The sequence below is a fragment of the Panthera onca genome, chromosome A2, assembly GCF_046562875.1.
Source record: "Panthera onca isolate mPanOnc1 chromosome A2, mPanOnc1 haplotype 2, whole genome shotgun sequence".
Classification (NCBI taxonomy): domain Eukaryota; kingdom Metazoa; phylum Chordata; class Mammalia; order Carnivora; family Felidae; genus Panthera; species Panthera onca.
Window position 1 is genome coordinate 125133598 of NC_138340.1, and position 17451 is coordinate 125151048.

Below are 17451 nucleotides of genomic sequence, written 5' to 3' on the forward strand. Positions count from 1 at the left end.
ATGAAAATATCTTTTTCTGCAGAGAAACCTTAAGGGAGGTTCTAAAAGGCATCTGAGAGCAAGACACCTTTGTGACAGCAAAGTATGCCAAAAAGAGGGAAAGATTCCAGAGAATGTACTGGCCCCTGAGACTCACACGTGGAAGGGTCTGGGGAGCTGCCCGTGTCTCTCTAATAATGGCCCATGTATATGAGGGAGGGATGTGGTCTTGAAATAATTAAGGTTATGCGCTTTTGGAGCCACAGCCAGGCTCTGGAATTTAGTGGGATCAATGCTGCGATTCTCCCTTTTCATTTCTTTCTTTCTCCTGTCTCTTTTCACTCCCCTTAGAATTTCTCTGCACTCCAACCCCCAACTGAGATTTTGATAGTGGTTTCTGGATTATGCATGCAGCCTGTGAGTTATCTGTTCCTTTGAAAACCCACTTTTCCAATCCTGCATCATTTTTCTATCGTTGTTGGGATGGGCTGAACCACTAATTGTTCTTGAACTTCCATGCTAAAGAGTAGGAAGGTGGTTTAGACAGGGGCAGGCATCGGGCTAGAGGACCAGTCTCTAGGGGACTTGTCCCTGTTGGGGTAACCGAGGCTCCTGGGTATAAACCCAAGGTGATATGGCCAACTCCACCAACACCCAAGAGGTTCAGATAGGAGTGATGCTTGCAGCTAAGCAGGTAGTTACATCTGTAGGCCTCAGATAGGTTCCCACGGAATGACTGACAAGAGGTGGAGGGACTAGTGTGTGACCCTGGGCAGGGAAGGCTTGCAAGACTCAGATAGCATGTAGGAGACCCAGAAATGCAGACAAGGGAATTAGAGGACAAATGGAAACCAAGGCAGATGAGTAGCTGTATGAATTGGGTGCAAAGGTAACTCATTAGCCACTTATACTCTGTTGACCAACCACTCAACGTAGGTGCCCAGAAACTGAAGTCACCAGGAGTTCAGGATGATCTCCCTGGAATCCTCATACTGGGTGACTCTCGTGCCCCTTTCTATTACCCATTCTCATCTACTCCATATCCTGGCCTCATGTCTGCCCCTGCTTGTCATCTGCTAAGTCCTGCCAGTTTCTTTTAGCTACTCGAATGTGAGATAGACTGGAAACTACAGATTGAAAATATCAGAGTCTGAACTGCAGTGGGCTTCCAAGGGGAAGGGTTCCGTGGACACTTTCCCCCATTTATTAGTACCTCCAGAACAGAAAACAAGTTCCCGGAGGCTTTTTTAAATTATGTGGATCAACAAGAAGAATAGTTTTTGGTATATTACATAGTAATTACTTTAGTTCCTACTACATTATAGAGATTTGGACCTAATTTACCCAAATGTTAGTGTTTCTTTTTAAAAAAATTTAATGTTTATTTATTTTTGAGAAAGAGAGAGAGAGAGAGAAACAGAGCATGAGCAGGGGAGGGGCAGTGAGAGAGGGAAACACAGAATCCAAAGCAGGCTCCAGACTCAGCTGTCAGCACAGAGCCTGACGCGGGGCTCGAACTCACAAACCGTGAGATCGTGACCTGAGCTGAAGTCGGACACTTAACCGACTGAGTCACCCAGGTGGCCTCAAATGTTAGTTTTTTTTTTTAATATTTCAAGGGTCTGGAGCTCAAATAGCAATTTAAATGCTCATCTCAGTTCTTGGTACATAGCAGGAACTTCATTTGTTTGTTCAACAAATATTAATTACGACCTGGACTTGCAGCCCAGTGGGTTTTCAGATGATTTCTAATATCTGTGGTGTGGTATATTATGGGAATTCAGATGGAATCCCAGAGTTTAATTGCCCCAAAGCTACTAATACACCCTATTTGTGATTAATCGAGAGGTCCTCTTGTGAGCCAAGAATGAATCAGAAGAAGGGACTCACATTGAAATGAATGTGGGGCAGTGGTATTTCTGTTGCTGGTGGAATTCAAGCATTCACCAGTAACCAAAAGGCTGAATCAGACAGTCCCATGCAAATGTGGTCCCATGCTACCAAACCCTGATTGAAATGAGAACAATTAGGCAGTGGGAAATTAACATTGTTAATTAAACATGAAATATAACCCATGGCAGTAATGATAAAACACTCCAGAGCAATAAGTAACCCTTTCTTGTCAGAGTAGAAAGAGCTGATGCAGTTATTCAATACGTCCTGGAGGCTAAAGTGAGAAATAAATGTCAGGCAGTGAATCACTTCCCTGTGCAGTCCCAATTTGAAGGAGACAAAATTGTCTTCTGTCACTCATGATGGTGGTGTTGAGAGATAGGGCAAAGGCAGTTCAGACAGTGAAGACAATTCTAGATGGAGAATTTATTTTCCTCTTGGTAGTAAGTTCTCCTAACTCAGGACAAAGATCTAGCTAGAATGTACCTGGCCCCATTTTTTTTAAAAAAGTTGCTTTTCAGGACACAGGTCCAGTTTCTCATTATTAAGCCTTCCATTGCTCTGTGACCACACTTAATGTTCATAAGTGGCCCCTATCTGTCCTACTAACCTGAGAGTTTTTACCGTCCTCCTTCACTTACACTACTGCTAGGCATTCTACTCTTTCCTTGGCTACTTCTCATTTTTTCAGACTCGGTTCACATGTTAATTTCTCCAAGATATACCTTTTGGCCAACCATGACTAGTGTCTCCTCCAGTTCTATTACATGCCCCTTATTTGGAATTCTACAAAATCTCCATTATAGTAGCTCACACTTTTTTTTTTTTTTTTTTTACATATATGCCTCCACCATCAGACCGTGAGTTCCTTATCTTAGCCTTCCTTCCTTCCTCAGACTATGTTGAACTTTAGTACTAGCTTCTCAATAAATGTTTGTCGGAATTGATTATACAGAAAGCAAACCAGTATGTTTGTTTTCACAGCAACACAATTTCAAGGACAGTTTTCCACTTCTGGTCTATCATTACTACACCAACATATATATGTATGTGTGTATGTACATATATATGTATATATGTATGCATGTGTGTATGTACATATATATGTATATATGTATGCATGTGTGTATATACATATATATGTATATATGTATGTGTGTGTGTATGTACATATGTGTATATATGTGTGCATGTACATATATGTGTATATATGTATGTATGTGTGTATATACATATATATGTATATATGTATGTATATGAGAACCAAGGTTCTCGAACCCCTTAGGGCAAATGCCTTCCCTTACCCACTCCCCCCTCCCCCCCCCCCCCCACCAAATATACTACAGGAGTTCACAGAATGACTCTTGGTTCACAACACTTTGGGACCATCTTTGTGCACAGCCGTGCTGTCAACTTCAAAAGACCCAGGCTGTGGGAATACCTCCCCTCTTATTCGCGTTCTCTATTCTTCCAGCAAGAGGCCCCTGTCAGTTTGTCCCACCAGCCCCTAGTAAGAGAGTGTCCTGGACCCCTGTTAAAGTGATATGAAAGTGATATGTGATATATGTGAAAGTGATATAAAGTGATATGAAAAGCTTTACAGAAAATTTAAAACTTGAATTAACATCCGCACTTATATGTAGCTTTCTATAATTTCTTGTTTTTGTAACAGTAACTATTTTAAAAGTTTTGCCATATATTTTCTCATAACTGAGTAGTAGAAATGAAGGCTATCCTGGGTAATCGTACATGGAATTCCTGTAGCTCTGGGTAAAACAGTTTGAAAAGGTGAATGCAGATAGGTGGTGATGATGATAATAATTCAATTGTATTTGCAAAGGTGTCTCTCAGATGGCTACTGGGAGGGTGGTGAAAATGCAGAGGCGGCTGTGGGGGAGAGGCCAAGGTGTACACCCTGGAGCAAGCCCAGTCCTACCTCTGAGCCTTCTAGTTGACCATTTCCTGGCAGTGCGTCTGAAGCAGCAGGTGAGGTGAGACATGGGGAGAAGTTGGCACAAACTCCTGAATGAGAGGTTCCCAACTGTGCAGAAATGGCTACTGCCCAGGGGTTTCTAGATCCCCTGAATGTGTCTCATTCCTCAAGTCTAATCAAGCAGCTTCAGGAATCCAAAGCTTTGTAGTCTGTTCCTACCTGTCTCACTTTAAATTGCGTGCTCCCTTCATTGCCTGGTGATTCATCCTCAGTGAAATTAGACATTTTCAGATCTTTGCTTGATATCTGCAGCCTACCTAAGCAAATTAATTGGGCTCTGAGCAGCCTCAGAGCCTGAGTGCTGTGAAAGACAGGTGGCGTCTGAGTCTCAGTGACAGGGGAGCAGAGTTTCTTTGCCTGCTCCCTGAGAACTGAGGCTGAATCATAACCCGAGACTTCATTTCCTCCCCTGGGAAGTAAGATATATTTGCTCCTTCCTGTGTCTGAAGGATTCATCTTCAACATCGCAAAAATAACAATAACCATAAAATGAACCATGAAAATGTAAGGGGTACAGAAAGTTCTGTGATTCCTGGGACAGATGATACAGCTACATCTTGTATGATATTTATGATTACAGTTGTGTGGAAGTCATACACTGCTCCAGTGTCCATCCATCCAAGCACATACTGAGCACTGACCTTACACTCAGCCCTGTAGGACACAGTCATGAAACTAACCTGAGCCACTGACAAGTTTTACGTCAGAGAAAAATGAAGATCTGTCTTCCAACTGCAAATTGAAAGTAAATCAGGTGACTTCACCATCTCTGGCCCCAAATTGTAAGAGAAAACCACTATAGAAGCAGGGCATGCATTTTTCAGTCAAGTAAAGCTGTGTTCAAATCCCAGCTGCATCACTTATGAACCAGATATTCCAGGCTACTAAGTTTTATTTTTAATTTTTTTAATGTTTATTTATTTTTGAGACAGAGAGAGGCAGAGCATGAACGGGGGAGGGTTAGAGAGAGAGAGGGAGACACAGAATCCGAAGCAAGCTCCAGGCTCTGAGCTGTTAGCACAGAGCCCGATGCAGGGCTCGAACTCACGGACCGTGAGATCATGACCTGAGCCGAAGTCAGACGCTTAACCGACTGAGCCACCCAGGTGCCCCAGGCTACTAAGTTTTTGAGCCCCATTTCCTTACTTATAAAATTGAGGACAATGATGTCTCATTGGTCAGTTTGTGATAATTCCATGAGCAATATGTAAAGCTTCTCAAATGATAGTTGGTAGATGACAATCAATCAAGAACAAACACTTATAGTACATCTCCTATACATGACAAACTAAGTGAGTCACATGCTAGATTAATGTGATTCACTCAAATAATGTTAGTTTCCATTCACCCTATAATTGTTAAAGATACTTTAGGCTTTTTTAAAAAAAAATTCTGGTTTCCAGGACTCCTCTGGAAAAGTGGATCCCCATTCCTTGGATTTGGATAAATCGTGCTTTCTCCTCCAGACAAATCTGACATATCCAGCATTAATTACTATCACCCAACTAAATGTATTTCCTGAGATAATTCCCATTTCAGATAACCTGTTCTATTATACTTCTAAATAACCTTTCACTTGTCATTAACTGTGTATCCATCCGACAGATATTTATTAAGCACTTTCTACAGGGAAGACAGAATGCCGGCCTGGAGTGGTGCCATGGACCTAATGCCCGCCCTTAGGGGCGTCCTTTTGGCCTTAGAAGCCTATTCTATGGAGTGAAACCCCAAGTATCAGCCCTGTGGCAGCACCAGCATCATCAAGTGAAGGTTGCAATCCATCTCTCTAAATCCCTGCTCTTCATCTTCTGATCTGCAAAGAGATGACATCACTGCACGGCCTCATGACTTTGAATTTGAAAACCAATTAGTCATGAGCCTAAAACCACATAGCTGAGTTGAAAACACTGTAGTCTCTAGTCACTGCAAAATTTCAAATTCGCCGGTTAAGCATCTGGCTGGAATTTTGCCTCATGTGACCACTAGGGGGCATTTGATCCTCAACTATATCCTGCAATAGTTTTGAGAATGGTATTAGAACACCATCCCTATCTGGGGGAAGGGGGTCTGGGTGGAGAGCTGGTTGGGCTCAGGTGAAATTCCAATAGACTGTAACTGAAAATGGCGTGAACAGGGTGAATTCAAGCATCGTCCTGAAAAGGTTGTGAGTTATTTATAAATGACTCCTCAAACCTATGTGTAGTATAGGAAACTAAGGAAGGAGGTAAACCAGTTTTTACTGTGCGTATACTATGCATCAAGCTGTGAGCTAGAAGTCTCCGTTTTCATCATCATATGTATCCATCACAAGTATCCTCTGGCAGAGTTTATCTTTATCTTCATTTTATAAATGAGAAAATAGACTCAGATTGTCACTTACCAATGTAACACACATCTAGCAAGTAACAAAGAATCTGATCCCAGGTCGGGCTGGTTTCGAAGTCTACCCACTTTTCTACACATCACTCGCCAGGTTGTGACAGTCAAACGCCCCTGAACTTGCTTCCTGAATTCCCATTGTCGTAATTTTCCAAATCCTCATATTACCGTGGGATTTGTGTGGGTCTATGTGTCTGTGCACACATGGGTAAGAACACTATGAATAAATGATCCCACAAGTAAGTGTTTGCATACTTAATACCCCTTGTACTACTTGACTGAAACAGGATTTAAACTTGGCCGAGCACAATTTATATACTCTACATGTTTTATTTTCCCTTATAATGCCAACGCCTTATACTATAGACAATTAATTGATTTTGAATGAATTAATAAACAAAGAAGTAAACATGGCTTTTAGGAAGACTCCAGAAAGCAAGGAGGGCTTTGGGGAGGTGGGGGGGGGGGTGTCTTCTTCCATCTGGAAATTTCCTGAAGCTTCTGAGGTAAGGTGAGATTGTCTTCAAATAGAGAACACTAAAGCAAGAGCAGGGGGCCTAATTTCACAGGACCTGCTCAGCCTGCCCTGTAGACATCATCCAATCCCAAGGAGAATAGACCCTGACCGGTTTACGGAGAGCCTTGGGTCTACCAGCCCAAAACAGTTACTGCAAGCTTCTAAGAAAAGGCTCAGCCAAGCTAGCACTGACTGTGCCAGCCCTCCTGAGGCCTGACTTCCAATTCACTGATATATCTAAGCAGGATAATTTGATTTGCAGTGTTTGTCACTCTGTGCTCCCAGCAGAACAGATCTGAGCTCCAAGCCTACTTTGACGATATTGGATGCCTGGGTCGGAATTGTGCAGCACAAAAACAAAGAAAACAGCCGCCCCATGCCCACTGAGAGGCCGGAGGTCTTCCAGTATGGAGAAACTTGATTTCTGGAAATCGGAACTTTGATCTCAGCAGCGTAATCGGCAATGTGCCATGTGAAAAGCAAACTGTTTAACCACTTCAGTGCTGTTTTTCTGGAAATGAGGCCTGACCGTACTTACCGCAGGCAGTAACTAACATTATGTGAGGAAAGGAGAGCGTCAGGAGAGAGACATTCTGGGAAAAAACATTAACTTCTAGTTCAGATTTACCTGAGTTCCGTTGATTAAATCTCCTCATCCCTCCAGTTCTCATCCAGAAGGCTTTCAGAGTACAATTTTAGTTGAAAAAAGTTCTGTGTCAGAAGTAGAAAACAGAGAAGGTTGACCCTACCTCTGCAAACTGGGAAGAATCCCTATAAAGTAGAGAGTAGGTAAGACATTCTGAGGGAAGGGCAGACAGATTCATGGAAGGGCAGACAGATTCACTGAAGAGTCTCTCCCTGGAAAAGCAATGAGAAGAGACTGGCCCCAGGGGAGTCCAGAGGCTGAGGTGGGGCGAGTTTCTGTGGGAAGTTCACCGAATGCTGCAGACTCCATGGGGGAGACACGGAAAGCAGCTATCATCCAGCTGAGGGATGTGGGCAGCCGACCAGGGCCATAGGTGGTGCTGGTGAAGACGGAGACCCAGTAAGGAAAACAGCCCTGTATCCACCACCTTCCTGACACTCAACCACTGCCGGCAGAGAAACGTGCCTCCTTCTCTGTCTGCTCCGAGACTTTGCTCTCTGCCCACTCACCGTGGAGATCTCGATTCCCGATCTGGCAAAGAAGCATCACAAACATTCTGACTTCTTCCTTTCTTCTTCATCTGAGGCTAAGAGTTTAACAGAAATCAACTCAGTACTGGACAAGCGTGGAAATAACCCCCCACACCACCATCACCCGGGCTGAGAAGGTTTGCTGGACAGGACCCAGTGTCCTATAATTTGTAAAAAGGAATTTCTTGAAGGCATCAAAGCGTTTTTCCCTGTGAGACATTTCCTGAAAGAAACAGGAGAAAATCTTGGAAAATCTCTCATTTGTATTCTCAGTGGGGCTTGGCAGGACTTTGTGTGCCCACATCTCCAACACCACCAGCTCTAGGGGCTCCTCGTCTTTTCCTGAATCATAAACACCCCACGACCCCATCACCCTCCCTGATAGCACACTATATTAGGACCATATTGGGGACATAGGTGCCTCATCCCCCACCCTGGCCCCCGACTGTATCAGCTCTCAGCCTCACGGTGGCAGTGAGACCTTCTGCTAACAGACGTCTAAGTCATCTAGTTTCTTACGTTGGTCCCCAAGTTGCTCTAAAGTTTTAAAAGGTAGGTCCTCCAAGTTCAAACCACCTATTTATGCTCTACGACCTACCTGCTAGCTGCTGAAAGGGGAACATCATTCTGGTACATCAAAGGCTTCCCCTGCTGTGTCTGCTCCTGACAACTGCCCATCTATCTCAAAGGAGAGAATTCTCTTACAAAAACCACTCCCTCACTCCACTCAGACTAACCTTTTTCATAATAGTTTTCACTCTTGATGCTTTCTCAATGTTGTTCATATCTAGACTGCTAGAGAGAAGAATCATCCAGAAGAAGGTGACCCTTCTGGTTACAAAAAGACCAGAGAAAAATCTGGAACCTGGCACTGATCAGAGACTGTTCTCATCAGGGGAGATGAAGTAAGCATGCTGGAGGTGGGGTATTGACCACCTGTGCCCTTCAAAGTAGCCCTTCAAAGAGGTCATCAAGCCTGTGGTCCCCCCATTCTAGTTGTGCAGCCAGCCCCCTGGCACTGCCACTAACGCTATTCCCCCTACTCCCACCATCTGCATTCACTCCCGACCTCTGCCCAGGGCCCCAGGAACCCATCTGTAAATCTGCGATGGAGGACCTAAATATCAGTATTACAAAGTGCAGGATTGAGGGACATGTGAGCTCCAGCCTGGACTTCTGGAAAGGATAGGGCTGGAGGAGAAACCATGAGAAAATGCCCGGCCCTGGAACCCAGCAAAGCAGGTGTAGGTTTCTACGTGGCAGCCCCAGGGAACCCCAGTGATGTTTGGGGAGAATAGGGGCTCAGAGAATGGAGCTGACTCAGTATGCTTCCCAGCTCCCTCCCCTCCTTCAGGCTAGAGGCTTCCCTACACCGTCACCTTATTTTGTTTTGGCAAATCTAATCCATTTCTTTTCATTGAAATATTTTACTGCCCTATATGAAAGTACCACCTTTTATGTAGCCATTTCTCCAACTGACTGAAAAAAGCAATATGCACAATACATAGAGAGTAGAGTACATATCAGATTGCTGTCCACACACACAAAATACTATTTATTTGCTATGGGTATATGTGTGTGTGTATGTCTGTGTGTAATTGGAAAGATAATGTAATCAAAATGATATCTGCCTTCTGGGAGAAGGAGTTGATCAAGACAGAGAGTAGTAGCAAAGGGGCTTTGAGCTTTATCTGAATTGTTACAATTTTGTAATTAAGTAATCTCTACACCCAATGTGGGGCTGGAACTCATGACTCTGAGATCAAGAGTCACGTGCTCTACTGAGTGAGCCAGTCAGCTGCCCCTGAATTGTTATAGTATTTTTTTTTAAAGAGAGAGAGCAGGGGAGGGGAGCAGAAGGAGAGACAGAGTCTTAAACAGGCTCCACACTCATCATGGAGCCTGACGTTGGACTCAGTCCCACCACCCTGGGATCATGACCTAGGCCCAAATCAAGAGTGGGACAGAAGCTCAACCAACTGAGACCCCAGGCACCTCTATAGATCTTAAAGAATTAATCCATCTGTCACTGCATAACTTAAAGTTAATTTAATGTAAGAAAAAGTGCTACTGTGATGCCTCAGATATTTAGAGTGTATTAAGGTTCTCCACAGAAAACACAGCCAATGGGGAGAGAGAGAGAGAGACTTATTTTAAGAAAGTTGCTCACGTGATTGTGGGACTGGCAAGTCTTAAATCCATAAATGAGCCAGAAGGCTGGAAACTCAGGCCTGATTTCTATGTTTCTCAAGGAATTCTTCGAGAAATCCTTCTTTGGGAAACTTCAGTTTTTGCTCTCAAGGCTTTCAACTTATTGGATGAATCCCACCCATATTATGGAGGGTTATTCTGCTGTATTTAAACTGAAGTTGAATGTAGATATTAGTCATATCTACAAAATACCTTCACAGCAACATTTTACGTTACTGTTTGACAATTGGTCATTGTAGCCTACCCAAGTTGACACATGAAATTTTACCATCACAATGGGTATCTTCAGGCTCTTCTTATCTTCACCAAGTAAGAGCTGCATTTCAGATTCCAGTATTCGTATGCATTCTTACCAGCATTCTGCCCAGATCCTTTGGGCTTATGTCTCTTGGCTTTTGACTTCAAGCTTGCCTCTGGATCCTCTTGGCCCCATGCTTTCCACCCATGGCCTTGCTCTGCTTTATTCTTGTGTCCAGGCCGCCCCAGTGCCCTGGGCCTCTGCTTATTCTGGGCCATAGATTTTAAACAGATGGAAAGCTTTACTTGAAGAAATCATGGAAAATTCCTTGCAAAAGACTTGGCATTTTAAATGAGTAGCATTCCTCATTTGTCTGTTATTTACTATTTATACATTACTCCGTGGAACTTTAATATTACTGTATTATAAAATTCTGTCAAATGAAAAAGAATAAAGATAACCCATAATCACACTACCCTAAAATAACCCATCTTAGCATTTTAGTATACTTCAGTCTTTCTTCACATGTAGAATTTTGCAGTTATAATCATACCCAATATATAATTGTATCATGTTTTTCAACTTACCATTATAGTATAAGCATTTTTAATGTCACTACATAATCTTCCTGGTCCTCATTGTTAATAGTTACATAATCGTTCACTGAATTGAAGTGTTTCATTTACTTCTCTTGTTATCTTTGAACAATTAGCAATTTATTCTTACAATAAATATCCACATCTTTTCTATCATAGTATTTTTTTTTTCACACCTTGAATTCTTTCACGTAGACTTAAACAATTGCTTGGCCAAAGAATATATATACGTTTTGTTGTCTCCTGATGTATATTTCCAAATAGATTTCTTAAGGTTGCATCAATTTCCACTGCTATCATTGTAAATAAGGACCACTGCATCTCTGTTCTCTTGATGGTATAGCTTTGACAGGTGAGGATTCAACACCAAGAGGAAGACATTCCAGGAACAAAGCCTGAGATTTGCATTCTGTAAAGTACCCTGGTCCTCACTAGTACACTGGTTTTGTGTTGCTTTGTTTCTCACAGACTGAACAGTTGATAACTCTGTGGGTCCTGTTTGTTTTCACCATTGTTGGAAACTCCATGGTGCTGTTCTCTACGTGGAGGAGGAAGAAGAAGTCAAGAATGACCTTTTTTGTGACTCAGCTGGCTATCACAGGTAAGTAACTGTGCGGGTGGGAGAGAATAAGCTGTGTGCAAAATTCCTATGGCTCCTTGCTTTCAATTCTTTTACCAATAGAAATGGCATACTATCGAGTCCAAAAGGCATTGGCAAATTTGAGACTGATTTCTATAGGGATAAAAAAACCCACGTGTGAATTTTTCTTTCAGAAAGTTTTAACACATCTGTACATCCACAAGACTCCATTATAAAAATAATTCACTCTACAACACACTTGAAAATACCATTATTAGTGCCACCAAGAGGTTCTCTAGGGTTCCACCCTTCCTCTACGCAGCAGCCTCCATAGTTCACTAAGGTGATAGTACAATATCATACCATATTATGAGCTTAAAGAATGTATCCTAGGGGCACCTAGGTGGCTCAGTTGGTTAAGCATCTGAGTCTTGATTTCAGCTCAGGTCATGATTCAGTCCCAGGGTCATGGGATCCAGCCCTGTGTCAGGCTCCACACTGAGCATGGAACCTGCTTACGATTCTCTCTCTCTCTCTCTCTCTCTCTCTCTCTCTCTGTCTCCCCTCCCCCACTCTCTCTCTCCCTCTCTCTCTAAAACAAGAGAAAAAAGAGAATATATCCCAGAAAATGGACCAGAATCATCTGTATTCAATAATAAATGTGAAGTCTCAAGTACTTTGCAGATTTATGTCTGTGGACATTGCTTTGGAAATATAAGTTATATGTAACACCACTGGTGGGCACAGTATAAGGACAGAAGATAATATCTGGGATCGGGATGTTTAAATGTGGATTTGGGAAATGGCCAGTATAGTTGAAGTGTGAATGCATCACACTTAAAGGGTGAATGGTGAAATATTCTCAAGTTTAAAAATGATCTGTGAAATAAAGACTCCCACAGAGATGGGTAGAGTCCAAATTGGTAGGGGTCATGCTCGAAAGGAAAACATAATCAAGGAGAGAGGCCTATTCTACAGGCCAAAGAAGAGAGTGGACAGATGGGATTCCTAGAAGGTCCAGCCTAAGACAGGCTTGGACTCGTGAGCTCTGGGAACAAGATGGCTGTGATATGACTTTAATTTGAATCAGACTATAGGGAAAATGCAAAAAAAAAAAAAAAAAAAAAAAATTAAGTGATAACAAGAAGCAATGGTAGATGACCATCAGAATGGGCTGTTTGGTACGTTTCAACCTATGCTATACTCTCCATTGCAGCACTGGCTGTGGGGTTTAGTCTTGAGCCACAATACGGGAAAAATATGGCACCATAACTTAGAGGAGAAACTTAGCTAAACGTTGTTGATAGCCTGACATTCTCCCATATCTTCCTAAAAAAAGTGTAGCAAGCCCATCTGCTTAAGCTGGGCTACAGAGACCAGGATGAAAAACAAAGGCACTACTGAGAAATACAGACATGGGGAGAGAAGTTTGTGTCACAGAGGTGATGCTTATGATGGAAGAAAACTCCTTCAATCTTTCCTGCAAACAGGAGCCACACTTTTCACTCCTGACTGTAGGAATAAAGGATAATCAGGATCATCCAGCAAAAGCTGAAATGCAAAATCCCTGGATGAGGATGTAATAACTTACTTTCATTAAATTTCCTTAATTACTGTGTTGTAACCCACATTCTACAGAGATGTGTGTTTTTTTAGAATGTAAGAACTTAGAGGCGGCAAGGATATCAGCTTGGAATTTAAAGTGTTACAAAAAAAATCAACAAATGAATCATTGAAATATCACCATCTATTGTTAAGGAGAAAAGTTGTGTATTCTAGTCTAATCCATAGTCTGCTGTATAACCTGGGCTTAATTTCTCATGAATATTCATGTCTTTTTTTAATTTGTTAATTCTTTCTGGAAAAACTCAAGGGGTCAGATCAGGGCCATTTTAAGTGAAGAGTTCTCAGAGAGGAAATTTTGCCAAGGTTCTGAAAGTTTAGAAACTGAAAAATGTAAAATAACCGAAGCTAAAAATACGATAGATGGGTGTAGCAGCAAATTAGATGTAACTGCAGAGAAAATTATTAAACTAGAATATAGGTCAGAAAATAATGATCGAAGCATGAAAAAACAAAAGGATGGAAAATTCAGACAGAAGGTAAGAAACATATGGGCTCAGTGAAAAGGATTCCCACAAAAGGCTAAGACAGAATGGACAGAAATAATATCTCAAGATATAATGACCAACAGTTTCCCCAAAACCCTGAAAGACATCAAAACTCAGGTGCATAAAGCACCATAAAGGTCAACAGATCAGAAAACAATCAAATAAATATAAAGAGAATTGAAACACATGAAAATGATGAGATTAAGTAAAATTCCCATATTGAATTTGAATTGAGAAAGTATGTGTGTCAACTCATGGTTTATCTCATGTTTTAAAAGAATCCTTATCTTTTAAAGGGTACATACTGAAATGTTTGCAAGTAAATTGATAACATATCTTAGATTTGCCTCAAAATAATTTGAGGGCATGGTTAGGTAGGGATATCAAGGACAAGACTGATTTTTGTTGGTGCTTGGTGGTGAGTACATTGGATACTTTGAACTTCTCATACTATTCTCCTTACTTTTACATACATTAGAAAAGTTTTAATAATACAGAATTTAAAACAAAGAATAGTGAAAAAAATATACGTGATAACAATGAAACAAAATAAAGGGATTTGGGGAGTTAAAGAACTTTAAGTTCCTTGAATTGTTTTGGATGTAGTAAAAGCATTAATTTGTGTCAGATATTAAGAAGTCAAGGGGTATATTGAAACCTATAGGGTAATCCCCAAATTATAAATATGCATAATAGTAGCAGTTGAAAACATGTAAAGTGAAATATTTAAAATATACACATACATATAGATGTACATATTTGTATATAATATGCATGTATTCTATATAATTAATCTAAAAGAAATTGAGAGAAAAATATCAGAATTATTAGAATAGGTAGGGCAAATAAGCTGATACATGTCACCTCAAATATATTGGTAATTGCATTTAGTGTAAAATAAGATGGTCAGAGTAGATTTAAGACATACCTACTTTATAGGGCGCCTGGGTGGCTCAGTTGGTTAAGTGTCCAACTTCAGCTCAGGTCATGATTTCATGGTTTTTGAGTTCGAGCCCCACATCGGGCTCTGTGCTGACACCTCAGAGCCTGGAGCCTGCTTCGGATTCTGTGTCTCCCTCTCTCTCTGCCTCTCCCCCGCTTGTGCTCTGTCTCTCTCTCTCTCAAGAATAAATAAACATTAAAAATAGTTTTAAAAAAGACATACCTACTTTATTTAATCTGCTTATAAGAGATGTATACCTTACAAATAATGATACAGAAAAAAATAAAATTAGAAGGGAAGTAAAAGAATGAAAAATAATAAAACAAGGACGCACAAACCAAAAGATAGCTTATGAAGCTATATTTACATGTCGGAAATCCGAATATTCACTGTGCTTCTCATAGCTCGGGTGCCCACATCTTTGTCTTAGCACTTGCTTTAGGGGAACAGAGTGAAGACAAGAGGACTCTAGCTCTATTAATGTTCTTTTTGGTGATGCTGATTGTAGTCACACAGGTGTGTAGCTTTGTGATAATTCACCAAGTTGTATAATTATTTGTGCACTTTACGTAGTTTATATCAGTAAATGTTTTATTTAAAAAACACAGCTCCTCAATATAGAGCAGGAGTTGCAGTCTCAAAGGCCTTCAGAAGCAAATGTGTGAAAGAGCCCAGGGAAGGGACAGGCAAAGGTGGACACCCAGGGGAACTGGAGAATGCATGCCCCACCTACAGGCATTCAAACTCAATTCTTGTCAAATGGGATACTAATCAAACAAACCACTCTGGCAGGCCAGATTTGTCCTAAGGGCCACTGGTTTACAACTGCTGTTATATAAAATCTTTTTTTTTTTTTTTTTTTTTTTAAATTTTTTTTTTTTTCAACGTTTTTTATTTATTTTTGGGACAGAGAGAGACAGAGCATGAACGGGGGAGGGGCAGAGAGAGAGGGAGACACAGAATCGGAAACAGGCTCCAGGCTCCAGGCTCCGAGCCATCAGCCCAGAGCCTGATGCGGGGCTCGAACTCACGGACCGCGAGATCGTGACCTGGCTGAAGTCGGACGCTTAACCGACTGCGCCACCCAGGCGCCCCTGTTATATAAAATCTTAAAATCAGAATTTGAAAAGCTTGCACCATTATAAAATTCTAGCCCAGCCCATCGTATGAATCCCATTTTCAATATGTGAAGGGAACATCAAGCTTTTTGCGTGGGGTTGGGGAGAGTGAAAGCAAGATAGGGAGCTTAACATTTATAACGGTTTAGATAAGTCACATGTTTGTCAAAGTTTTAAAATGCATTCTCTTGGGGTACCTGGGTGGCTCAGTTGTTTAAGCATCTGATTTTGGCTCAGGTCATGATATCACGGTTCGTGAGTTCAAGCCCCGCATCGGACTCTGTGCTGACAGCTCAGAACCTGGAGCCTGCTGCGGATTCTGTGTCTCCCTCTCTCTCTGCCCCTCTGCTCCCCTGCTTGCTCCCTCTCTCTCTCGAAAATAAATCAACATTTAAAAAAACTCTTTCAATAAAATAAAATAAAATGTGTTCTCTTGCAAATAAATGCTATGTTAGGGCTTTTATTATAACTTGAAAATTATAAACCATTATATGGAACTACTGAAACCAAAACATTGAATCATTATATGCCTCATGAATAATAATAATGCAAATGAAAATCTAAAGGAAACTTCCCAATGAAATCAAGCCTAATCCATATAACCCAGTGTACGTGATTATCAGATGACCAGTAAGATTAAGGAGAAAAGTCAAAATCAGCACACGTTCGTATCTGCCTATCACTAAGATTTTTCCTTCAGAGGAACATGTACCAGGCTTCTCTATATGAGGAAACATCAGACAAGACACTGGCCCTGTCAGGGTGGTATTAAAGCAAAGGCTGCTAGGTTAACCTCCGCATGAATGACTTGTTCTCACATGAAGATGCTGCTATTATTAGTGTGTCCCTGTGAGGCCAAGACATTTGCATAAATGTAGCTAAAATCTTATAGGTGTTTTCCTCTTGGCATCAAGAAGGGGATGTCTTAGTCTGCCCAGTGTGCCACAACAAAGTACCACAGATTGGGTGGCTTACACAACAGACACATATTTCCTCATTGTTCTGGAGGCTGGGGATCTGAGATAGGGCGCCAGCATGGTCAGGTTCTGGTCAGAGCTCTCTTGCTGGCTTGCAGGGGGCTGTCTTCTCACTACGTCCTCACGTGGACAGAGAGAAAACAAGCTCTCTGGTATCTCTTCTAATAAAGACACGAATCCTATCAGATCAGGGCCTTCCCTTTATGACCTCATTTAACATTAACCCCTTCCACAAAGGCCCTATCGACACATACAGCCACGTCCACATCCGAGCTGGGGCTCTAACATATGAATTTTGGTGAGGCACATTCAGATTATAACAGAGGGAAAAAGCTAGGTGTATTAGAAGATTACAGGTGACTCGGAATGTGTGGAACATGGTATGGGGGGATGGAGGTCTTGGATGAAAGAAATAAGGTGTGGCCATAAACAATAAATGGGAGCTTTGGATGCCTTGCTAAGATGTTCAGGCTTTACCTTGAGCTTATCCTCTAGCATGCTAGCTTGGTTCAGTCCACCATCGCCTTTTATGCAAAAGTCCCAAGGTGTAAGAATGAGAAAACAGATACTTAAATTAGCCCATGGCTAGGTTTTGCTGGTAACAGGGGAACACAATAAAGCCAGGAAGTTGAACTTCTTTTCAAGAGCGTGATACAAATGTTGGGCCACAGAGACCCTGATTAAAGAAGGAAATGAAGGGGCGCCTCAATGGCTCAGTTGGTTAGGCATCAGACTTTGGC

At 41.6% G+C, this 17451-nt stretch overlaps 1 protein-coding gene across 1 annotated transcript in view; it reads left to right on the plus strand.

Annotated features, from left to right (window-relative positions):
- The window catches only part of NPSR1 (neuropeptide S receptor 1), a 161002-nt gene that overhangs the window by 25218 nt on the left and 118333 nt on the right, over positions 1-17451 (plus strand). The window contains exon 2 of the mRNA XM_060632868.3: positions 11451-11583. Coding sequence (XP_060488851.3) covers positions 11451-11583 — 133 coding nt within the window. The remainder of the gene's footprint in view (positions 1-11450; positions 11584-17451) is intronic.